The sequence below is a fragment of the Rana temporaria genome, chromosome 8 (assembly GCF_905171775.1).
Source record: "Rana temporaria chromosome 8, aRanTem1.1, whole genome shotgun sequence".
In the NCBI taxonomy this organism is placed as follows: Eukaryota; Metazoa; Chordata; class Amphibia; order Anura; family Ranidae; genus Rana; species Rana temporaria.
The window spans coordinates 47,708,149-47,733,607 of record NC_053496.1 but is presented as its reverse complement, the minus strand read 5'-3'; the positions used below and the strand labels follow the sequence as shown (position 1 = coordinate 47,733,607).

Genomic DNA, 25,459 nt, shown 5'->3' with positions numbered 1-25,459 from the left:
GCCCAAAGATACGCCGGCTCAATGCCTGTGACTTGAACGTAACCTACTCACAGCCCCATTCACGTACGACTTACGTAAACGACGTAAAAATACACGCTTGTTCCGACGTCCATACCTTGCATGGGCTGCGCCACCTAGAGACCAGCTTTATCTTTACGCCGGCGTATGTCTTACGTAAACGGCTTAACTAATTGCGACGGGCGCACGTACGTTCGTGAATCGGCGTATCTTGCTCATTTACATATTAGACGCGGAAATCAACGGAAGCGCCACCTAGCGGCAAGCGTAAATATGCACCCCAAGATACAACACTCGTATCTTGGCCAAATCAATGCGTAACTGATTCTATGAATCAGGTGCATAAATAAGGCGGCGTATCTGGAGATACGCCGTCGTAAGTCTTTGAGAATCTGGGCCCTAGTGTGCATGAGGCCTTAACCAAAAAAAAAAAAAAAAATGGGTATCATGATGCTCAGGCAGCTAGTATTTTGTCAGTTGCTATGTTTCTGACCTTGTTTCAAAGGACATTTTCACTTCCAAAAATATAAAAAAAAAATTGGAACATACAGTATATATGCAGACATTGCTAAAAGAAAATTGTTTGCGGTTCAAAGCAGAATTAGGACCCATCCCCGATTTTCAGACCTGAACTACAGTTGGAATCTGATTGGAATGTATTGTCTAAAGCAACCAGATAACCCAATCTTTATACAAGGGATGCACCCAAAGTAATGCAAAAGCGGGAATAACTCTTCTTATTAATTTGCATAAGATATTAAAAATTGTTGGTAGAGTAAATTCCTCTATAATAACTCTTCTTCTTTTTCATTGGTAAGCATTCCAAGCAGAAGCAATATTCCCCTATTGAGTTCTTGATGAAGGAGGAGTGCAGGTTGCCCAACATCCATAGAAGGCTACTGAATGTTTATGGAGATGACACCATTGACTAGAGTCACCAATGACAAGACATTGTTCTTGTCAATGGTGTCATCTCCAGAAGTATACTGTAGCCTTCGGTGGATGTCAGACAGCCTGCCTCCTTCTTCTTTAAGAAATCAACAATGTCAAGTTGCTTCTGTTTGGAATCCAATAATTTACCTGCAATGAAAAAGAAGAACAGTTACTAAAGATAAAGAGTTACTCCAGATAAAGAGTTACTCCACCAACATGTGAAATTTTAACAATCTATTTATGTTAATAAAAAAGTTATACCCAATTTTGCATTATTTCGGTCCAGACCTTCTCTACTAGTAAGCTGGACTCTGCAAAAACATAGAGAGATATATTTCAGAAACGTAATGCAACCCAACTCCAACACTAATGGCTTCTGTCTGGAACAAGTAACTCCAACCAGAAATTTCTGCCAGTTGGTTTCCAGGGGCATGCAGATATTATTGGGTCAGGGCACCTAAGGCCTTGTTTACATCTGTGCAAACGAGAAAAAGCAAGGCTTGATGAAGGGGCTACATAACTTCGGGGAGGAACTAGGTCTAGGAATGAGTTAAATGAGTGTAATGAGTGAGACATATCCCTTGTAACCCTTGTTACAGTATGTAAGTACTTCTCTTAACAAAAGGTCCCAAGGGCTAGTCCTGGGGATGCTCCAAGTGCCAGGGGCCTAAAGAATTATGAGAACTACTTCTGCTGCAGATCAATTTACCAGTGTTTTCCCATGATAAAATGTACCCAAGAAATAGGTGAAATAGTGAACGTTTTTCATTTAATTTGTATTCCTGCAATTTTCTAACTGAATTAAAATATGCATAGGTCAAAGACTGCACAAAGAGCAGCATAGAAGGTGTTGCAACCTAAATCACACACTTAGGCCTCTTTTACATGGGTGGCCGGGAAAAGGTGAAAACAAGTGGTTGAGCCATGATTTAACTGCCCACCTAAAGCCTACAATACAGCCAAAGGGAGCGGTTTACATGCCATAGCATTAATGCAGCATGTCAAGTTGGCAGATGGTAAGGCCTCTTAAACTAGACTATTCAAGTCAATGGAGCCACGTTGCAACCGTGAGATAAATGCTTGGCTGGTGGTTGTGGTGCATTAGTGCCATATAAAGTTGCTATTCGGTAAAAAAAGCAGTTTACTTTTCAGAGAATGGGCTAGTGTAAACTTAGCCTTAGAAACCCTTTGTCACGAATGTGATCACACTAAGCAGATAAAAGATACAACTAGCTATGTAGATAGCTTTTGTAGATTGCCATGGCTCCTTTTGTGGTCTTACCAAATAACCAGAATAGAGTACTTACCTCTTATTAATGGGTCAGTGGTCTTCAAAGTCAACAGCTTCTTCAGAGCCCTTGTCTGATTCCTATATGCATACCTAAGGAGGGGCAGCTCCTGAATCCTGTGAGAAGAGATTGTGTTATTTGTGTGCACAAGATACCTATGGTTGCAGAAAACTCATAAGTACAATGAAAAGTAAGGAAATGTACATACTGTAGAAGCAGATAATTGTTTTTATTGGGTTATCATAATTTAGACATTTTAGTCTTTCAACCTTTGTTTTCCCTGGATGAACCCTTATAATAATTTTCAGGTCTTGGCGAAACACTGCTTAAAAATATTTTAATCAGAACTCATGATACTTTATTGTGATCTGTGAGTTGTAGAAAGTTTTAAATGAAAGACTAAGGCCCTGTACACACGATCAGTCCAAACTGATGAAAACGGACTGAAGTTCAGTTTCGTCGGTTCACTGATGAAGCTGAGTGATGGTCTGATGTGCCTACACACCATCAGTTCAAAAACCGATCGAACCCAACGCGGTGACGTAAAACACAACGACATACCTTATACCAGTATGTATATATATGTAGCGCCCCCTTACTTTTAGTATGGGCGTTACGCTAAAATTAGTGAGGAATGGGAGGATTAGTTTACTCCTATTCATAATTTGTGGAAATTTGGGTTGTTGACAATTTCGGAATCTGTCCTGTAGGTCAGTCTGCGCTCCGGGGGTGCGTTATCACCCCCGGGCGGCAGGTGGCGCTAGAGGGGTTCTCACAGACCCACCTTCCCCAGCAGCCAATCAGAGGAGTTCTACACTCGTTGGGCATGCTGGGGGGGATATATCTGTGGCAACCGCCATTATTTTCAGGTGCAGTATTCACTTTCAGGGTACGCGCATCCATGGGCCCCGCCACCGTGGCCTGCTTCACTGAGGTTGTGCACCATGCAGAGCCTCAACCTAATATTGAGAGGGTCCCAACCTTCTGCTGTAAGGATCCTAAGCAGGGAGCTGTGCGATGGGGGATCGGCTCAAGGAGAACCCAGAACTAGAGGTTGTCCAGGAGGCCTAGACGAACCATCAGGGATCCGGTCACCACGCCGCATATCTCAAATTGACAAAGCCTGTGGCAGAGGCTCTGAGTCAGGCCGGTGGTAGAGGTCTGTTCCTCCCAGTGATCTTTAAGTGGTGCTCCGGCTGCCAGGCATGTGATAGTCGCCTGTCTGGGGGCACTTTACCCACCCTGATAGGGGTGGCGAAGAATTGAGTTACACTATTGCTAAGAGCAGGCTTGCTCTTTTTCATATCCAAGGCCTGATACTAAAGTTTCTCTACGCTCATCAACCTTTCTCTATTGTGTGCCATGTTGATGTTGGCCATGTTGGGCCTTGGAATAAAGGATTGAAAACTCATTCTGTGTCCGGACACTTGCTCTTCATCTACACTCACGGATGTCACTCCTAGACCAAGCCAAGAAGGTAACTCAGTAAGCCGATCCCAAACTAATCAGCGGCTCCTTCGGGGGTAGCGCTATATATATATATATATATATATATATATATATATATATATACATATATATATATATATATATATATACATATATATATATATATATATATACATATATATACATATATATATACACATACACACACACACACACACACACACACACACACACACACACACACAAATGGAGCAAAACCATAAAAAAGTGAGTAGAGCTGTCCCTTTTACAAGTGAAAAAATCTCCTAACAAACCATTTAAAAATAAATAAAAAGTTGGAGCCAACACAAATATACATATACTGTAACTTGGACATTTAGTGCATAATAAATAACCACACAAATAAAATAAGAAAATACCTCAAATGGGAAACCAAGCACCACAAAGTCTGTATAATGAAAGGTACTCTTATTTAGCCGTGATTCAACTCCACTCGTGTGGGAGAAATACAGACTCAACAGATGGCTAAATCATGGGAGAATTCATATGCTCAGATCCTTTGAAAGGTATAATGCACCAGTTTAGCTTTAGGCAACCTCTGGAAGCTCATCTCTCCAGGTAGGCCTATCCTGCCTTTAAACTGTACTTTTACAAGGGCTGTACCAAAAGTATTGCATAAGTGGGCATTTTATTAAGCACTTTCCAGAAGCCTTACTCCCCCTTCACGACCAGGCCATTTTTTGCAATACGGCACTGCCCTACTTTAACTGACGTGGTTGTGCGACGCTGTACCCACATACAATTTGTCCTTTATTCCCACAAATGGAGCTTTCTTTTGGTGATATCCATGCCTTCTGTACTGACAAAACGGCAATCTACCTTGTTTACAGGCAGACGGCTGTTTTGCCTGTGTAATGAATGTTTGGCAGGGGTGCAGGGGTGCCGGCAGACAAAGTCTGCGGTACCTGCAGATCAGCTCCTGCTCTGTATAATCAAAGTTATGTGGGCTGCAAATGCTTAATTTGCAAAGGTTGTGCTTGGTTAGTATGGTGCAGGTGGCCATCTGCACCATACCAATCATTGATGCTGTATGGCCCAACTGCATGTACCCTAGAAGCCATTAAGCTGTGAGGACCTTCCGCCAGCTTGCTGACAGCAAAAGAAGCATAGCCATACAGCACCACTGTGCCAGCATCCTGGAAGCCAAAAGAGGGCAGCAAAAATGAGGTGGCATCCAGAGTGTTTATGGGGCACAGTATAGCAGAGATTGTACATGCTTTTTAATGGTTTAGGGGGGAGGTAGCAGAAATGGTTGTGTCAGGCAGCTTTTGAGAGTCAACATGACAGCCAAGCAACTTGGATTTCTAGAATAAAGGGTAAGAAATGTATCCTAGAAGTTTTTCTAATGATGAGGTGGATGGAATCTTACGTTAAAGCGGGGTTCCAACCACAATTAGCATTTTTTAAATGTATGTCCTTTCATCATGCGTTTTTATGATATAAATCCGGTCACTTACTATTTTAAAATCCGCCGTGGTTCTGCATAGTTATTCAGAAAAGATCGTTTATAAAAATCCATCCAGACCGTTGTCATTTTGCTTGTGGGCAACAAGCACTTACTTCCTGGAAGTCTATGATGGGGAGTAATAATGGGACGTCCGTCCCACCCCATTCTCGCGCATGCGCATTGCAATAGCAGCGTCGCGCTGTCAAGCACTCGGGTTGCCATCACAATGGGCGGCGCCGTCTGACGTGCCCGCCGTTGTGATGGCAACCAACAACAACAACGTAATGTAACAGTGTAAAAAGACAGAATCGCGGCACTTCCTGTTTAGAAGTCCCACGATTCCAGCGCTAGGGGTAGCGCACTGCATCCTGGGAAATTATAACACACATTTCCCAGGAGCATTAGCGTGCTGAGGAGCCGAGGGAGGTGATTCCGAAGGCAGATTTCGTGGGACCACATAGCAACAGGCATTTCCAGGTGAGTAAAACATTTTTTTTTCTATTTTAGGTCTAATGAGCACAATAATGAAAACATTTTTTTTCATGGAAACTCTACTTTAAGTTAATTGAATTAAAAATAAAATACCTTTTTAGTTGCCGTAAACTGATCTCACATGTGGTTTCCTCCTGCCTCGCTTTCCAACATAGGACCATCTTAACTCTCAAGCCACAAAATCCTTTTAAATCTTTGAACAGTTGGATGCATTGACAAGGAGTTCCACCCTATAAAGAGATTTCAGCCACTCCTGGACAAACAGTCCACCGTGGAGACAATGGGCACCTTACACCATCTCTTCTCTCATCCTGTAGGCTGTGGGAAGGGTTTCCAATTACAAATGTACAGTGGTCGAATTCCTGGAGACTTCATGAATTAATGTTGGTCTTCTTGGCTCTCAGGCCTTTCTTTGGATTCCTTTAATATATGTAGAGAGTCACCTGTTGGGTTAGAAAATCAGGACAATTACTAAAGGCTGAGAAAACAAGACAATGTAACAACAATGCTTCCCATTTAATGTAGTAAGCAATTAACAAAGCAACAATGGCAGCCACTCAAGGGAAAGGTACACATGGAAGTGGCAATACAAAGGGAGTCCCCAGGATGTGTTCAAGCTGGTTAGCAAAATAAATAAATAAATAAAACCCAACTAATCTTTTTTCAACTCCCTAGGTTAAAAACAGAGGTTTTAGTTTCATACCTTTGTAAATACATGTGGAAACCACACTATGTCAACACATCTTTGATAGGGTGGTCCCTACAGCTGGTCACACAACATTTGAATTTGAAAAAGTTTTGACACTTGGTTTGATTTTCTAATGGTTATTGGAGTAAATTCAGAGGTCATTTTCAATTCTAATGATGAAAAAACTTGGAGCATGATCAAACAAAATTCTGTAAATGTGGTTTTCGTTTGGGAAAAATCCTGCATACTGTAATGAAACTTGTTGAATTACACCTTGGATTCCATTCAAATAGCAGGTCTGTACAAAATTCTAGTGGCAGTCAATAAATGAACATTTTTGTAGGAATGTTTGTAGAAAAGTCTAATGCTGCGTACACACGTTCATTTTTCGGCTTGTAAAAAACACAATTTTTCAGCCTCTAGAAAAAACAAAGTTTTTTCCAACTTCATCATTAAAACGGCGTTGCCCACACACGATCGTTAAAAAAAAAAATGCTCTAGCAAAGCGCGGTGACGTACAATGGCACTATAAAGGGGAAGTTCCATGCGGATGGCGCCACCCTTGGGGCTGCTGTAGCTGATTTCGTGTTAGTAAAAGACGATTCACGCTTTTCTGTCTGTTACAGCGTGATGAATGTGCTTACTCCATTACGAACGGTAGTTTTACCAGAATGAGCGCTCCCGTCTCATAACTTGCTTCTGAGCATGCGCAGGTTTTTCACGTCGTTTAAGCCCACACACGATAATTTTTTACAACCCGAAAAACGACATTGTTTAAAACGTCGTTAAAAAATGGAGCATGTTGGAATTTTTTTTTGTCTTTTTTCAGAACCCGAAAAATGCTCTGAAGTCCACACACGATCGTTTTAAATAAAAAAAAATTAAAACGTCGTTTTTTACAAGCCCGAAAAAATAATAATTTATGACCAGGTTTAGGGCAGCCATCAGAAATTCTGGGGCCCCTTACACAGCTTTAGGCCTGGGCCCCCCCCCCCCAGCCTGACCACCAACATTACCCAGAGTCCAGAATTTAAGGCATAGTTCACCGTTACCATAAAACTGCCTCTGCAGATAAGTGCCGGTTCACAAAGGGGCGACTCAGCCTCCTAGCAAGTCGCGCTCCACTCTATTCAATAGAACCGTTCTAATAGGATCGACGCAAGTCACTCCGACTTAGAAAAAGGTTCTTGTATGACTTTTGGGGGCGACTCGAGGCGACCTGCATTGACTTCAATACAGAAGTAATTTTTCAAGGCGCCTCTCAAGTCGGCTTGAGATCGCCTTGCCGAGTCGCCCCCAAAGTCGTGCCGCCCCTGTGTGAACCGGCACTAAGGGATGTCTGTAAATAAAAATAAACTGTGCAGCTCAGACTAAAGATAAATAATACCCTTGCTATAGGTGTAGGCCATTTACATATCTCATATATGGTTTGGCTCTGAAGAAGATACTACCTTGGAAATGTGCCAGCCAGTTTGGGCCCCAGTAGGGTCCCCTCGAACTCTGGAGTGCACTGTGTCTAGAACTGTTGAGCTATGGACGATGAGCGTATACAATTTACACGTTTGTGAGCACGTTCTATGACAGCTTCTTAGTAAATTAATACTGTGGGATAATGCACTAGGCTGGAATTTTTGAAGTGATTAACAATAACGGCGGAGCTACTCATTACTGAGATCATGTTTGGAAGTTGGATTTCTGTTTTTTGGGGGGGGTTGTTTAGTTTTTTTTGGAGGTGTGGTCCTAAACTTTTGATCAGCTGAAAAACAGCCTGTTTCAGTTTATTCGTTGTTTTCATTAAATTGAATGCTCAAAAAATGTTTTGTCTCACTCTCATTTCTTCTTGTTGCATGTTGAAGCTCTACTTGGAACCTTGTTAAGATCCAACAATGTAAAATATGATTTTTTGCCATTTTTCAAGTGGTCTTAAACTTTTGATCAGGACTGTGTATTATATAAATAAAAACACATACACACACATATAAAACTCATGATACAAGGGTGTAATGGTCAGTGGGAGGAATACTCCTTACATTTGTGGTCATTGGTAACAATTACCCCCTTACAGATAGCTAAGTTCAATGGTGTCAGTTGGAACGTATCTGGGATGTAGAAGTTGCTCATTGCTCAAGGAACCCCCATTAAGCTCTGGAGGAACCTGAAGGTTCTATGGAATCCTGGTTGAGTAAACCCTTCTCTAAACTATCCGATTTGAACTATGGCTGACACATATAGCAATGTACAAACAGAGAGCAAGTTCAACTTGAGGCAGTCCTTTGCTCCTTACTACCGCATTACTAATCCCAAGGACTAAAATGTAATGTAATGCAGCATACCAATTGTTAGATTTGGTGACTGCATTTGTTTTTTTTTTCAAGCCTCTTTCCTTTATCTTCATACGGTGATCCTGCCAGTAACACACGTCCTGTCCTAGGGCGACAACACTCACTCACTGTACTAGTGGAGCAGCAGTGTTACCCAGAAAGGAGGACTACAGAACATGCACCCCTCACCTCTTTTCCATAACATAGGTTAAGGTGTTCTGTAGTTCACAAAGATTCCCTCTCTATGGTTGCCTTGTACTATATGTTTTACTTTTTTTTTTTACCTGTTATACCTCACATCACAGGAATCCACCCATATCCCCCTTGTCCGCCGCAGAGGATCTTTTATGGCGACCACGGCTCACACACTATTTTTCTTTCATCGGGTAAGCTACCTGGTTGTACTTATATATTATTCGCTGTAGTTATTTTTGAATTATTATGTTTACATGTCCTTACTGTATTATTTGTTCTTCAGATTGGTCGGGGTCTCGACTAGTTTTGCAGTTACCCGCTTCCTCAGGAGAACCAATCTATCAATCGAAAACCACAGATGTCTCTTTAGTGATCCCTGAGCATCTGTTTTTTTTTTCTTTTTAATAATGTTAACTGTATATTTGTTTTTTATTTATAATAAACAAATTCCTTTTATATTATATTGTATTCTGTTATCACCAGTACCGAGATACCGGTAGTCCAGTAATTTTTTGGGTGGAGACGCTACAGGGTTAGTCTCAGCCACTATTCCCTTGTTCCCACTCCTTCCTGTCTTGCTTGAGTAATTTGGATGATGGTACGTTGCTATTTATTACTATGCCTTTTAAATGAAGCCATACTCCAATTTTTGCATACCCGGGAACAGTGTAAATGATAACAGTATACTGAACACAGGAAGTTAGCAGCTCACAAGATGTCTTGAGTTTCCCCCTGTCAGAACACAATAGTGCAGCAGGGGAGATCGCTGTGCCAACATCGGATTGTTAGTACAGCGGCTCCGACCTGAGCGTTTTTTTCGTTCAACCCGATGCTGCATTTGTCCGCTGGGTCTAAGATCGAGAACTGAGAGGTCAAACACTGCTGAATGATCAGTTTTCAGAGCACCCTGAGCAGAGAGCTCAGGAAGAGCTCTCTGCTCTGCCACCCCCGTGCGCTCACTGGAGTGCTGAGCTGTGAAGGGGACGGGAGTGGCCGGCTCAGGCTCTCAGCGGCTCGCCGAGAGGCTGAGCTGGGTTACGGTTCAGGCATGTGGGCGGATAATGACCATATGGTTGCAATTTTTCCTGAGCCTGGAACAACTCTGTGATGTCAGCCGACAACAGGCTTTAGCGATTAAATAGTTTGTATGTCTTACCCCTTCATTTTATTCATTAGCACACCTTTTTAATAATCCCATGTTTCCACCTGGTATGGACACAAACATTTTTAATTGGTAGTTAGACATAGGATTAAAAAAGGTAGGTCACTATTTTGCTCCTGAGCCCAGGTTCACACTGAAAGCGGGAATGAAATCGTGTGCGTTCAGCTGAACACACACAATTTTTTTCCTGCATGTCAGTCCCGACTTCGGAGGCGATTTCAGAGACATCTGTGTGGGTTGCTGCACAGATGCCAATGGAAATCGCCCCCTGAAATTGCCAATAGTAGCACAGAAACTGCTTTTGGGTATCGGTGCGGCGTCGCACTGTTTCGGACTGTGCCATTGCTAGCAATTGTTGACGATTTGGTATGCGATTTGACATGTCATCAATGTGAACCAGGGCTAAAGGATGTTTTACGTTGCGGCACTGCCAAATTTGAAATGTCTCTTTATTTTAACCAAATCCCACGTTATATACATTCTCTTTGGCTTGATTGTTCCAAAGTACTGCGTCATATACTGTATGAATAAACAGTGTACCCAGGAAATGGGTTAAAGGGGAGGTCTAAAACTTAGGGGCTATTACTTGATACTCCTAATAAACTCTCAAATAGGGTGCAGTAGAATAGTGACCTCTGGGTTAGATCAATGACATGGGTGGTATTGCAGCTCTTTCAGGGGAATCTTGAATGTATTTTTGATGGAAGCCAATATTAAACTACTAATGGGATGGTACCTGGCCCCTATCGCCTCCCAAAACTGTACCCAAATTCCTCCCCTTTCTGTTTCAGGGAATGTGATCTCCAGGGCACCATGTATCATATTTGGTGGGAATGTCCTAAGATTCTGGAAATTGATTTTTGCTTTGCTGAGAAGGGTCGCTGGAATACCAATACAATCAATATCAAATCAATAAAAATCTCTTTAAAACACTATAATTAATGAGCCTGTTGAGAATACTCCACATCCATCCCTCCTAATCCCCCACAAGATACTGATCTTTTTTATCATTTTCTTGGCTAAGATAACTATAGCAAAATCATGGGAAAAAGCTTCACTTTCCCTGTCTCAAGCCAAGCAAAAGAATCTCTTAGAAAATAACCCACAAAAAAGGTAGATAGTATTCTGAATGACACCAGAAAGCAATTATAAAAAAGTTTGGGAGCCCTAGGATCCAATATATGCACATCGCTCTATCCACTTAATGTGCAGCTGGGTTGAGTATAGATAAAGACAGTCAGGTCCTACATTTCTGCCTTTCTTTATTCCCAATCTATGCTACTTTCTTCCCTTTTGCTTCCACTTCCATTTTCAAAATGGGTTGTTTTACGACTTCGGGAAATACAGTTGCTAAATACGTCTGTTCTTTTTAGATTTTGCCTGATAACAGGTATTGTTATGTACTTATGTTATTTGGATGACTGTGCATCATAAATGTATACATTGTAATACCTGAAAGTTTTCCTAGAATGCTTAAAGTTTTCCTTTTTGTGGATTGTAATCCTAATCGTACCTAATAAAAAGTTATTGAATGTAAATAGTTAGTAAATAGTTTGTGGATTGGCTCTGGGAAATCAGTAAACTCAAGTATGTTAAAAGTCATATTAGCCTTACAGTATATTACTTGTTAATAATTAGCAGATCATTTGTCGATCTGGGACCTCCATTTCAACAAACTTAAAATTATTATTTTTTATTTTTTTTGTAGTTAAATGATGACAATGGCAGTTACGTTGCCTTGAAAAAGTATTCATACCCCTTGACATTTTCCACATTTTGTCATGTTACAACAAACCTAAATGGTGGTGGCAGCATCATGTTGTGGGATGCTTTTCTTCAGCAGGGACAGGAAAGCTGGTCAGAGTTGATGTGAAGATGGATGGAGCCAAATACAGGGCAGGAAACCTGTTTTCTGCAAAAGACTTGAGACTGGGCGGAGGTTCACCTTCCAGCAGGACAACGACCCTAAACATACAGCCAGAGCTACAATGCTATGGTTTAGATCAAAGCATATTCATGTGTTAGAATGGCCCAAAGTCCAGATCTAAATCAAATTGGGAACCCGTGGGAAGACTTGAAAATTTCTGTTCACAGACGCTCTCCATCCAATCTGACAGAGCTTGAGCAATTTTGCAAAGAAGAATGAGCAAAAAATGTCACTCTCTAGATGTATAAAGCTGGTAGAGACATCCCCAAAAAGACTTGCAGCTGTGATTGCAGAGAAAGGAGGTTCTACAAAGTATTGACTCAGAAGGGCTGAATACAAATTCACGCCACACTTTTCACATATTTATTTGTAAAAAAAAAAAAAAACATGAAACCCATTTATCATTTTCCTTCCACTTCACAATTATGTGTCGCTTTGTGTTGGTCTATCACATAAAAAATCCCAATAAAATACATTTACGTTTTTGGTTGTAACATGACAAAATGCATGAATACTTTTTCAAGGCACTGTATATCTGAAACATGTAACAAGCATTTACAACGTTAATGTGGCACAAAACATGCTGACATCTAAGGAGCGTAGAGAAAAAAAAAACAAAAAAAACAAACAGATTACCTACCTTGTTGGTCTTGGTAGAGGTCAACATTTTCAATTTTTTTCTGCGAGTGCCCGACTTTAAAATATAATCCTTTTCCCCAGGTTTTTGGCATAAATTTTGCTGTAACTTTTGTCACTTGTCCCCTGTATAATATGACTTTGTCAGACCCGGTTTATCCTCAAGCATTTTTTCTTATAGAGAGAATAGACTGAAACCTGCCAGACGAGTTACTTCGGGAAGAATGTTCATGTTCGAGTGTAACCACAAACACAACACCCTAGAGTGGGTAACTTCAAACAAAGGGCTTCCCCTTTACTAATTAGCTTACTTGCTTTATCAATGGTTTCTATCTATTAACCCCTTTGTGTCTCCATTCACTGAGGACATGCACACCATAGGTGACCAAGATGAACTAGTCTATTGCTCAGTTGTGGTGCAACAACAAAAAATCAAAAATAAAAATAAAGAGTACAATATATATATGGACTGATGTGAGTGTACAATATATATGTGAAGTGCTGTGTAAACTGATGGCGCTATATAATTACCTAAAATAATTAATAATAAACGTGTATATATATATATATATATATATATATATATATATATATATATATATATATATATATATATATATATATAAATAAAAACTCCACAATTTTGGTCTCCGTGACTGTACTCTTCGCTGGTTCTCCACCTACTTATCCAACCGCACCTTCAGCGTTGCTTACAACTCTACTTCCTCCTCTCCTCTTCCATTCTCTGTTGGGGTCCCCCAAGGTTCTGTTCTTGGACCTCTCCTATTTTCTATCTACACCTCCTCCCTGGGTCAGCTGATAGCCTTCCACGGCTTCCAATACCATCTTTACGCTGATGACACTCAAATCTATTTCTCTACCCCTCAACTCACTTCTTCATTCTCCTCACGTATCACTAATTTACTATCAGATATATCAGTTTGGATGTCGCACCACTTCCTCAAACTCAACCTATCCAAAACAGAACTTATAATTCCCCCCCCCCCCCCATGTGCCTCTTCCTCTGATCTCTCTGTCAAAATTGATGGCACAACTATCAGCCCATCCTCACATGTCAAGGTCCTAGGAGTAGTCCTGGACTCTGAACTCTCCTTTAAGCCTCACGTTCAATCACTGTCCAAATCTTGCCGCCTCAACCTTCGCAACATCTCCAAAATACGCCCCTTTCTAACCAATGACACCACAAAACTCTTAATTCACTCCCTGGTCATCTCTCGCCTCGATTACTGCAACTCCCTCCTCATTGGCTTACCTCTGCATACTCTATCCCCCCTTCAGTCCATCATGAATGCTGCTGCCAGACTAATCCACCTTACCAACCGCTCTGTCTCTGCTACTCCCCTCTGTCAATCCCTCCACTGGCTCACCCAACAAATTAAATTCAAAATACTAACAATTACCTACAAAGCCATCCACAACTCTGCCCCCAGCTACATCACTGACCTAGTTTCTAAATACCAACCTGTACGTTCTCTTCGTTCTTCTCAAGACCTCCTACTCTCTAGCTCTCTCATCACCTGCTCCCATGCTCGTCTCCAGGACTTTTCTAGAGCCTCTCCAAGCCTATGGAACTCCTTACCCCAATCTATCCATCTATCTCCTTCTCTATCAGCTTTTAGAGGATCCCTGAAAACCCTCCTCTTCAGAGAAGCCTACCCTTCCCACACAACTGTATTTTCATTTGAGTCCATCTGATCAACCCCCACAGCTAACTACCATTTGTTCCACTTGACCCTCCCTTCTAGATTGTAAGCTCTAACGAGCAGGGCCCTCTGATCCCTCCTGTATTGATTTTTATTGTGACTGTACTGTCTTCCCTGATGTAAAGCGCTGCGCAAACTGTTGGCGCTATATAAATCCTGTATAATAATAATAATAATAATAATAATAATAATAATATAGATAGTACAGACCAAAAGTTTGGACACACCTTCTCAATCAAAGAGTTTTCTTTATTTTCATGACTATGAAAATTGTAGATTCACACCACTGAAGGCATCAAAACTATGAATTAACACATGTGGAATTATACATAACAAAAAAGTGTGAAACAACTGAAAATATATTTCATATTCTAGGTTCTTCAAAGTAGCCACCTTTTGCAGCAGACACATCTCTAGAACTGGTAAGAGGAGACTGTGTGAATCAGGCCTTCATGGTAGAATATCTGCTAGGAAACCACTGCTAAAGAAAGGCAACAAGCAGAAGAGACTTGTTTGGGCTAAAGAACACAAGGAATGGACATTAGACCAGTGGAAATCTGTGCTTTGGTCTGATGAGTCCAAACTTGAGATCTTTGGTTCCAACCCCCGTGTCTTTGTGCGACGCAGAAAAGGATGGACTCTACATGCCTGGTTCCCACCGTGAAGCATGGAGGTGGAGGTGTGATGGTGTGAAGGTGCTTTGCTGGTGGGGATTTAATCAAAATTGAAGGCATACTGAACCAGCATGGCTACCACAGCATCTTGCAGCGGCATGCTTTTCCATCCGGTTTGCGTTTAGTTGGACCATCATTTATTTTTCAACAGGACAATGACCCCAAACACACCTCCAGGCTGTGTAAAGGCTATTTGACCAAGAAGGAGAGTGATGGGGTGCTGCGCCAGGTGACTACCTCTTGAAGCTCATCAAGAGAATGCCAAGAGTGTGCCAAGCAGTAATCAAAGCAAAAGGTGGCTACTTTGAAGAACCTAGAATATGAAATATATTTTCAGTTGTTTCACACTTTTTTGTTATGTATAATTCCACATGTGTTAATTCATAGTTTTGATGCCTTCAGTGTGAATCTACAATTTTCATAGTCATGAAAATAAAGAAAAACTCTTTGAATGAGAAGGTGTGTCCAAACTTTTGGTCTGTACTATATATATATATATATATATATATATATATATATATATATATATATACACACACATACACACACACACACACACCAGTGGCGGCCCGTCCATAGGGAAGCACGGGCGCCGCCCCCCCTCCCACAGTCACAAAAAAAAAAAATTAAAAAAAAACTTATTTTGACATTTTAGCCGCAGTTCTGGCGGCCGTCTATAGAGGGCGCTGCAGCGCCACGCCCTCTCGCAAATAACACACATTCGTGCATAAATGCACAAATGTATGTTATTGTTGGTTGCCAGCGCTGCCTGGTCTATTCAGATAACCGGATGCGGGACGCCGGTTACCCGAATAGCGGCAGCTGGTTGGCTGAGGGGAACTGCCTATCAAAGCCAGCGGCTCCGATAGGCTTTTCTCCGGGTCTCAGCTGTCTATACTCTGAGCGCAGGCAATCTGCGCTCATTGTATAAGACAAACGGCCGTTTCAGCCAATCAGGTTCCCGGATTCTGGTTATCAGGAACCTGATTGGCTGAAGCTTCACCACAGCGGCAGAAGACATCGAGGGAGCACATGGAATCCTCAGGTAAGTGCTTTTTACAGGGAAAGGGGCACAGTGACATCATGGGGCATAGTGGTGACAAAGGGCACAGAGGTGACAATTGGCACAGTGGAATCATGGGGCACAGTGGTGACAAAGGGCACAGAGGTGACAATTAGCACAGTGGCATCATGGGGCACAGTGGTGACAAAGGGCACAGAGGTGACAATGGGCACAGTGGCATCATGGGGCACAGTGGTGACAATGGGCACAGTGGCATCATGGGGCACAGTGGTGACAATGGGCACAGTGGCATCATGGGGCACAGTGGTGACAATTAAAGGGCACAGTGGTGACAATTGGCACAGTGACATCATGGGGCACAGTGGTGACAAAGGGCACAGAGGTGACAATTGGCACAGTGGCATCATGGGGCACAGTGGTGACAAAGGGCACAGAGGTGACAATGGGCACAGTGGCATCATGGGGCACAGTGGTGACAATGGGCACAGTGGCATCATGGGGCACAGTGGTGACAATGGGCACAGTGGCATCATGGGGCACAGTGGTGACAATTAAAGGGCACAGTGGTGACAATTGGCACAGTGGCAACAGTTGAGGGGCACAGTGGCTGCGTTTGATGGCATGGCACAGTGGTGACAATTGATGGCACAGTGACTGCGTTTGATGGCATGGCACAGTGGTGACAATTGATGGCACAGTGGCTGCGTTTGATGGCATGGCACAGTGGTGACAATTGATGGCACAGTGGCTGCGTTTGATGGCATGGCACAGTGGTGACAATTGATGGCACAGTTGCTGTTTGATGGCATGGCACAGTGGTGACAATTGATGGCACAGTGGCTGCATGTGATGGGCACAGTGAGGCTGCAATTTTTTTTTTCCGTTTGCGCCCCCCCAAAAATTTTGGAGCACCAGCCACCACTGACACACACACACACATATACACACACATATACATACAGTGGGGATCGAAAGTTTGGGCACCCCAGGTAAAAATTTGTATTAATGTGCATAACGAAGCCAAGGAAAGATGGAAAAATCTCCAAAAGGCATCAAATTACAGATTAGACATTCTTATAATATGTCAAAAAAAGTTAAATTTTATTTCCATCATTTACACTTTCAAAATTACAGAAAACAAAAAAATGGCGTCTGGCAAAAGTTTGGGCAATATCTTGTACTGCCCCTTTTGGCAAGTATCACAGCTTGTAAACGCTTTTTGTAGCCAGCCAAGAGTCTTTCAATTCTTGTTTGAGGTATCTTTGCCCATTCTTCCTTACACAAGTCTTCTAGTTCTTTGAGATTTCTGGGCTGTCTGTCACGCACTGCTCTTTTAAGGTCTATCCATAGATTTTCAATTATGTTGAGGTCAGGAGATTGTGAAGGCCATGGCAAAACCTTCAGTTTACGCCTCTTGATGTAATCCCCCGTGGATTTTGAGGTGTGTTTAGGATCATTATCCATTTGTAGAAGCCATCCTCTCTTTAACTTCAGCTTTTTCACAGATGGCATCAAGTTACCATCCAAAATTTGCTGAAATTTTATTGAATCCATTTTTCCTTCTACCCGTGAAATGTTGGGTAGAAATGTTGGAAATAAAATCTAACTTTTTTTGACATATTATAAGAATGTCTAATCTGTAATTTGATGCCTTTTGGAGATTTTTCTTCATCTTACCTTTGCTTCGTTATGCACATTAACCACTTAAGAGCCGGACCTTTAGGCAGCTAAAGGACCCGGCCAGTTTTTGCGATTCGGCACTGCGTCGATTTAACTGACAATTGCGCGGTCGTGCGACATGGCTCCCAAACAAAATTGACGTCTTTTTTTCCCACAAATAGAGCTTTATTTTGGTGGTATTTGATCACCTCTGCGTTTTTTTGCACTATAAACAAAAATAGAGCGACAATTTAGAAAAAAATGCAATATTTTTTACTTTTTGCTATAATAAATATCCCCCAAAAATATTTAAAAAAATGTTTTTTTCCTCCGTTTAGGCCGATACGAATTCTTCTACCTATTTTTGGTAAAAAAAAAAAATCGCAATAAGCGTTTATCGGTTGGTTTGCGCAAAATGTATAGCGTTTACAAAATAGGGGATAGTTTTATTGCATTTTTATTATTATTTTTTTTACTACTAATGGCGGCGATCAGCGATTTTTTTCGTGACTGCGACATTATGGCGGACACTTCAGACAATTTTGACACATTTTTGGAACCATTGCCATTTTCACAGCAAAAAATGCATTTAAAATGCATTGTTTACTGTGAAAATGACAATTAAAGTTTGGGAGTTAACCACTAGGGGGCGCTGAAGGGGTTATATATGATCTCATCTGTGTTTCTAACTGTAGGGGGGGGTGGCTGTAGGTGTGACGTCATTGATTGTGATTCCCTATATAAGGGAACACACAATCGATGACGGCGCCACAGTGAAGGGGAAGATGTGTTTACACACAGCTCTCCCCGTTCTTCAGCTCCGGGGACCGATCGTGGGACTCCAGCGGCGATCGGGTCCGCTGGTCCCGCGGTCACGGCTGGGCACTTGAAGAGGACGTATATGTGCAGGAGGCGGTCCTTAAGTTGTTAATACAAATTTTTACCTGGGGTGCCCAAACTTTCGATCTCCACTGTACACACACACACACACACACACACACACACACACACACACACATACAGTGGGTATAGTAAAAAAAAACACTCCCCTTTTTAAAATAATCACACTTTAATTTTGTTGCTTTGCAGCCTGAAATGAAGACAGACACAATTTTTGTTTAATTCAGCTGTATTTACTAATTATTATTAAAGCCAAATAATAAAATTTTAGTCCCATTTGACCACCTTAAAATGCACCTTGAAGATTCTGAGGCCACATGGAAAAAGATGTTGTTATTATCAGAGGAAATTAAAATGTAATTATTTATTAACATCATTCCTACAGTAAAGCATGGAGGTGGTAATATTCTGTTATGGGGATATTTCTCTGCAGCGGGTACTGGAGCACTTGTCAGGATAGAAGAAGAATGGATGGGGCAAAATATCGCTGCCCTCTGCTAGAAAGTTGTCAATGGGAAGAAGGTTTACCCTCCAACATATTAATAACCCAAAGCAACAATGGTTGAAGGAGACAAATGTAAATGCCCTTGCATGGCCTAGTTACAGCCCAGACTTAAACCCCATTAAAAATCTGTGGATTGACTTTAAGACTGCAGTCCACAAATGATCACCATCTAATGTAATTGAACTTGAGCAGTTCTGCAAAGAAGAGTAGGAAAATATTGCAAACTCTAGATATGCAACATCAGTAGAGACATATCCCAACAGACCAAAAACTAAATTAAAGCAAAGGGTGGTCCCACAAAATACTGACACAAGGGGTGATCCTTTTACTTGGATGTTGTAAGTTGCACTAGTAAATACAACTGGAAACAACAAAACTGTGTCTGTCTTCATTTCAGGCTGGAAAGCAACACAATTTGATTATTTTAAGGGGGGGGTTGATTTTGTTCTATACCCACTGTATATTCTGTTCTATACCCACTGTATATACTGTACACTTCTCAAACAATTCAAGTAACACTTTATAATCAGAGTATAGCATCATGTCAGTTTAACTCCTGGGATATTGATCTAGTCAGTTAAATAGCAGAGGGGGTTGTTAATTTCATTACCACCATAGCAGCTGAAACTGATTAACAACAGGTGCACTAGATGGGCAACAATGAGACAACCTCCAAAACAGGAATGGTTTTACAGGTGGAGGCCACTGATATTTTTTTCCCTACTCCTCTTTTCTGACAGTTTTCACTGGTTTTGCATTTGGCTAGGGTCAGTGTCACTACTGGTAGCATGAGGCAATACCTGGACCCTAGAGAGGTTGCACAGGCAGTCAAACTCTTCCAGAATGGCACATCAATACATACCATTGCCAGAAGGTTTGCTGTGTCTCCAAGCACAGTCTCAAGAGCATTGAAGAGATTCCAGGAGACAGGCAGGAGAGCTGGACAGGGCCGTAGAAGGTCCTTAACCCATTAGCAGGACCTTTCTGTGAGGAGGAACAGGATGAGCACTGTCAGAGCCCTACAAAATTACCTCCAGCAGGCCACTGGTGTGAATGTCTCTGACCAAACAATCAGAAACAGACTTCATGGGGGTGGCCTGAGGGCCCAACGTCCTCTAATGGGCCTTGAGCTCACTTCCCGGCACCATGGAGCTTGATTGGCACTTGCCACTTAACACCAGAATTGGCCGGTCCGCAACCAGCGCCCTGTGCTTTTCACAGATGAGAGCACGTTCATCCTGAAAACATGTGACAGACGCAAAAGGGTCTGGAGAAGCCATGGAGAAGGTTATGCAGCCTGTAACATCGTTCAGCATGACTGGTTTGGTGGTGGGTCAGTGATGGTCTGGGGAGGCATATCCATGGAAGGATGCACAGACCTCTACAGGCTAGACAATGACATCCTGACTGCTATTAAGTATCGGGATGAAATCTTTGGACCCATTGTCAGACCCTAAGATGGTGCAGTGGGTCCTGGGTTCCTCCTGGTGCAGGACAATGCCTTGCCTCATGTGGCGAGAGCATGCAGTCAGTTCCTGGAGGATGAAAGAATTTATACCATTCAATGGCCCCCATGCTCACCTGACCTAAATCCAATAGAACACCTCTGGAACATTATGTTGCGATCCATCCAACGCCACCAGGTTGCGCAAAATTTACTAGCCTGCTGCATAATTTTTTCACTTTAATTTTTGGGGTATCTTTGAATTCAGACCTTTATAGGTTGATAATTTTCATTTCCATCAAATGATGTGCCATTCTTTTGTTCCTAACACCTTACCCCATATCAGTATAGATATCCAGCATGATATTCTTCCCCATTGAGATGTGATGTGTTTTTAAAGTGTTCCTTAAATTTGTTTGAGCAGTGAATGTTACTGTGAAAAAAGTTGTTTGGGTAGAGTAGGAAATTGTTACAACCCCTGTCAGTTTTTTTTTGCCATCTGTGTCTGATTAGGGAGATTTCCCTTCAGTTCCTGTCCAATAGCAACAACAGGAAGTGAGAAGAAATGTCTCCAAAAATGTCACCAAAGTAAAAGGGAATTCACTCTTTAAGCTGGCCATACATGTCCAGTGGGCTAAAAGAAAGAAAATAGATCCCACCATCCAAACAAAAGGGGGTGAAGGCATCAACCCCTGACAGGACACTGTATTCTGAGAGTGGGACTGCCTGATCAGTGGCTGCAGCTACTAATCTAGGAAAAATATCCTGTCCTTAAGCCTAAAGGCCCGTACACACGGTCAGACTTTTTGCCAACAAACTTTAAAATCTGCAAGTTTTCAAATTTGTTCGATCGTGTGTATGCTCCATCGGTTTCAATCGGACAAAAAGTTTGGTCTGCAAACCGACAAACTTTACGTCAACAAAAGTCTGATGGTGCCTAGTCTGACCGTGTGTACAGCAAGCCATCGGACTTTTGTACAAAGTGCAAATACGCATGCTCAGAACCAATGTTAAAACCAACCAACAATAGCAGAAGTTAACCAAAGGGTGGCGGTAAAGAGCAGAAAAGAGCAGAAAAACCACGTGATGTTGGGAAAGTTTGCAGAAAAGTCAGAGCGTGTGTATGCTATAGGTGTGACCGGACAACTCCCTTCGGACAAAAATCCAAGGGAAAGTTTGTTTGATGTCCGTCCGTGTGTACGAGGCTTAATACACACGGGCCGAATGTCGGGCGGGATCGGCCAGTTCAATAGAAACTATCTGACATTCAGCCCATGTGTAATGCAGCCAATCTGACAGAAGCTAGCCACTCAGCTGGCTTCTGTCGATGAGGCATGACCAAAAAAGGACTTCCGATTGGCTCCTTATTAGCGCTCTCAGCCAATGGCTGAGAGCACTGACCGGAGTGTTCTGGCAGGGAGGCCGGCCGTCCCCAATCAGGACACAATAGCACAGCAGGGGAAACCGCATGGTTAGTACAGTGGCTGCTTTCGTGCAATGGGGAGCCATTCAAAACAAATGTGTGTTACCAGATTGCATAGGCGTAAATAGGCCTTAAAGCGGGATTCCACCCACATTTTTTTTTTTAAAGTCAGCAGCTACTAACAGTGTAGCTTACCCCTTGAAAATGTTCCACATTTTGTCATGTTACAACCAAACATGTAAATGTATTTTATTGGGATTTTATTTTATGTGATAGACCAGCACAAAGTGGCACATAATTGTGAAGTGGATGGAAAATGATAAATGGTTTTCAATTTATTTTACAAATAAATACTTTTATGTGAAAAGTGTGGCGTGCATTTGCACATCTAGAGTGACATGGTTGCCCATTCTTCTTGGCAAAATAGCTCAAGCTTTGTCAGATTGGATGGAGAGCGTCTGTGAATAGCAATTTAAGCATTGCCACAGATTCCCAACTGGATTTAGATCTGAATGTTGACTGGGCCATTCTAACACATAAATGTGCTTTGATCTAAACCATTCCATTGTAGCTCTGGCTGTATGTTTAGGGTCATTGTCCTGTTGGAAGGTGAACCTCCACCCCAGTCTCAAGTCTTTTGCAGAGTCTAACAGGTTTTCTTTGAAGATTGCCCTGTATTTGTCTCCATCCGTCTTCCTATCACCTCTGACCAGCTTCCCTGTCCCTGCTGAAGATGGTGTGTTCAGGGCAATTTGCAGTGTTAGTTTTCCGACACACATACAGTAGCTTTTTGCGTTTTAGCCAAAAAGTTCAATTTTGGTCTCATCTGACCAGAGAACCTTCTTCCACATGTTTGCTGTGTCCCCCATATGGCTTCTCGCAAACTGAAAACTGGACTTCTTATGGCTTCCTTTCAACAATGGCTTTCTTCTTGCCACTCTTCCATAAAGGCCAGATTTGTGGAGTGCACGACTAATAATTTTCCTGTGGACAGACTCTCCCAACTGAGCTGTGGATCTCTGCACCTCCTCCAGAGTTACCATGGACCTCTTGGCTGCTTCTCTGAATAATGCTCTCCTTGCCTGGCTTGTCAGTTTAGGTGGACGGCCATGTCTTGGTAGGTTTCCAGTTGTGCTCTGTGAGATGTTCAAAGCTTGGGATATTTTGTTGTAGCATAACCCTGCTTTAAACTTCTCCACAACTTTATCCCTGACCTGTGTGGTGTGTTCCTTGGCCCTCATGATGCTGTTTGTTCACTAAGGTTCTCTAACAAACCTCTGAGGACTTTACAGAACAGCTGTACTTATACTGAGATACAATTACACACAGGTGGACTCTATTTACTAATTAGGTGACTTCTGAAGGCAATTGGTTCCACTAGATTTTAGTTAGGTAAAGGGGGGTGAATGCAAATACACGCCACACTTTTCATATATTGATTTGTAAAAAAAAAAAAAAATGAAAAACATTTATAATTTTCCATCCTCTTCACACTTATTTGCCACTTTTCTTTTTCTGGTCTATAGCATAAAATCCCAATAAAATAATTTCTTTGTTGAAACATGACAAAATGTTGAAAATGTCAAGGGGTACGAATACTTTTTCAAGGCACCGTAAAATATATTTTATCATACAGTTGCTCCTGTCTATTAGTGGGAGTGGTCAGCACCTGTCCCTTCAGGAGTATAACGCCTTGAGTATATTACCTTCTATTCTAAGAGAAAAGATCATTACAGCTGTGGCTCCATTTCAGTAGACACGTTTTAACTCATGTCTGAGGGTTGGGAAAGGCCAATGTTTCCTGGATGAAGCGCAATGGGGTATCAAGATTAGTTTCACTATGGATGTAATGTTGATCAAGAAAGAGGGCCAGAGGAAAAAGGGCAGGATAGCAAAAATGAGAAAGACAGTGGGGTGGGGGTTGAAAGTGAGTCCAGGGGCTAGGGAGAAAGGGAAGAGAATGGGAGTTTCCTGTACTGGGCCAACACTGAGTGAGTTAAGGAATGGCCCCCTCCCATGCTACTGTATTCTAAGAACCCTTCATGAGAGCATGGTAGTCATCTGACCTTGTAAAATCTAACTAACATTTTCCAAAATTGGTCCTCCTTTTGATAAGAGTTAGCTATATGTTCCACCATCATCGTAATTTCTACATCCTTGGCAAACCTAAACGAATTGGAGGAAGAGTGCCTAATTTCCAGTGCAGTGCGATGTATGCTTTTGCAGCACTGACCAACCTTTTTTAGTCTCTTGCTACAGTGGAATTTGACCATTTGTTGATAGTCAAGAAATTTTAAGCAGCTCAGTCATGCTACCCAGTTTTCTAGATGTAGTAGCTGAGCTACTAGATCCCAATGGAGTGAACTACACAAGAGCCATGGCGCAGCAATCAGTCTGACATGCTTGCCCTCATAGTGCCAGGACAAGGTCTTCTGGCACTGAAGACAAAATAGCCAAAGTGAGCACCCACCTCCCGCCAAACAGAGAAAGATGATCACACGTCTGCACATATAATAGATGGGATGGTGCCAGGTGAAGAAATTACAGCAGTAGGGACGGAACCAGCAGTAGGGTTGGTCCATGGAAAACTGCATTGGAGGAGGTATTGCATGAATCGTTGTGTCGAATAGTAGTGGGTCGCATTCAGCTGGACTTGCTCTGGAATTTTGAAGGCATTTTGTAGCTCAACCAAGTCACTTCTCCAGCTAAGAAATGTCTTCAACATTATAGAATAATTAGTGTCCAACTACTACTACTAGATATGGCCTGGATAAATGAGAACCCTCACAGACTTAAACTTGTGTGTTTTATTCTCCAATAGTTTTTATTGAAAAAAGAATATTACAACAAAACAGAAGCATTACCACAGATTAGTAAAGCGTTAACAAACACCAGAAAGGTCTCCATCACAATATAGTGTTTGGCAGCAACATTGTAACAAGAAACATAAGAAAAATTCCATAACACAAAGTTCATTCCAGCATAAATAATCAATGACACAACCTTAGGAGGCCCAAGACCTGCCAGTCAAGGGTCCCGGATCTGGAAATCCCAAATCCATCCCGCTGCCAATATTACTATTTAGACGGGAGGACCCGCGTTGAAGAGCTTCTGTAAGGAAGATAGAGATGAAAAGAAAAAGGCAGAAATAGAAAAGAAAAGAAGAAAAAGAATAGAAGAAAAGAGAGGGAACAGATAAGAGAGCAACCGACCAGCACCCAGAAATCATTCAGGTAGAACCGTAACTCACGTCTCCAGTGATCTTAGATCGTTAGTTAAATAAGCAATCCATGGGTCCCAAACCTTATGAAACATCTCCAGTTTGTCCTGAACCAGTGCCGTCAGTCTCTCATTTAACATTAACCATGACAATTTCCTTTTAAGCTGTTCAAATGGCAAGGAGGCGGAGCGCCAATTTCTAGCTATCGTAATTTTAGCTGATATAAAAATAAACGTAAGCAATCGTCTTTTTGGCCTTAGAGGCCTCCG

At 42.0% G+C, this 25,459-nt stretch overlaps 1 protein-coding gene across 2 annotated transcripts in view; it reads right to left on the bottom strand.

The window, feature by feature from the left end:
* The window catches only part of LOC120946904 (transient receptor potential cation channel subfamily V member 5-like), a 104,494-nt gene that overhangs the window by 36,850 nt on the left and 42,185 nt on the right, over positions 1 to 25,459 (bottom strand). Inside the window, exons 1-3 of one of the 2 annotated variants that reach the window (XM_040361726.1) lie at positions 12,622 to 12,861; positions 5,782 to 6,131; positions 2,259 to 2,356 (exon numbers count right to left, since the gene is read on the bottom strand). In XM_040361726.1, the coding sequence (XP_040217660.1) occupies positions 2,259 to 2,356; positions 5,782 to 5,849 (166 nt within the window). In that variant the 5' untranslated portion in view covers positions 5,850 to 6,131; positions 12,622 to 12,861. Of the gene's footprint in view, positions 1 to 2,258; positions 2,357 to 5,781; positions 6,132 to 12,621; positions 12,862 to 25,459 lie in introns of those variants that run through there. The other variant, XM_040361727.1, reaches the window with a different exon arrangement.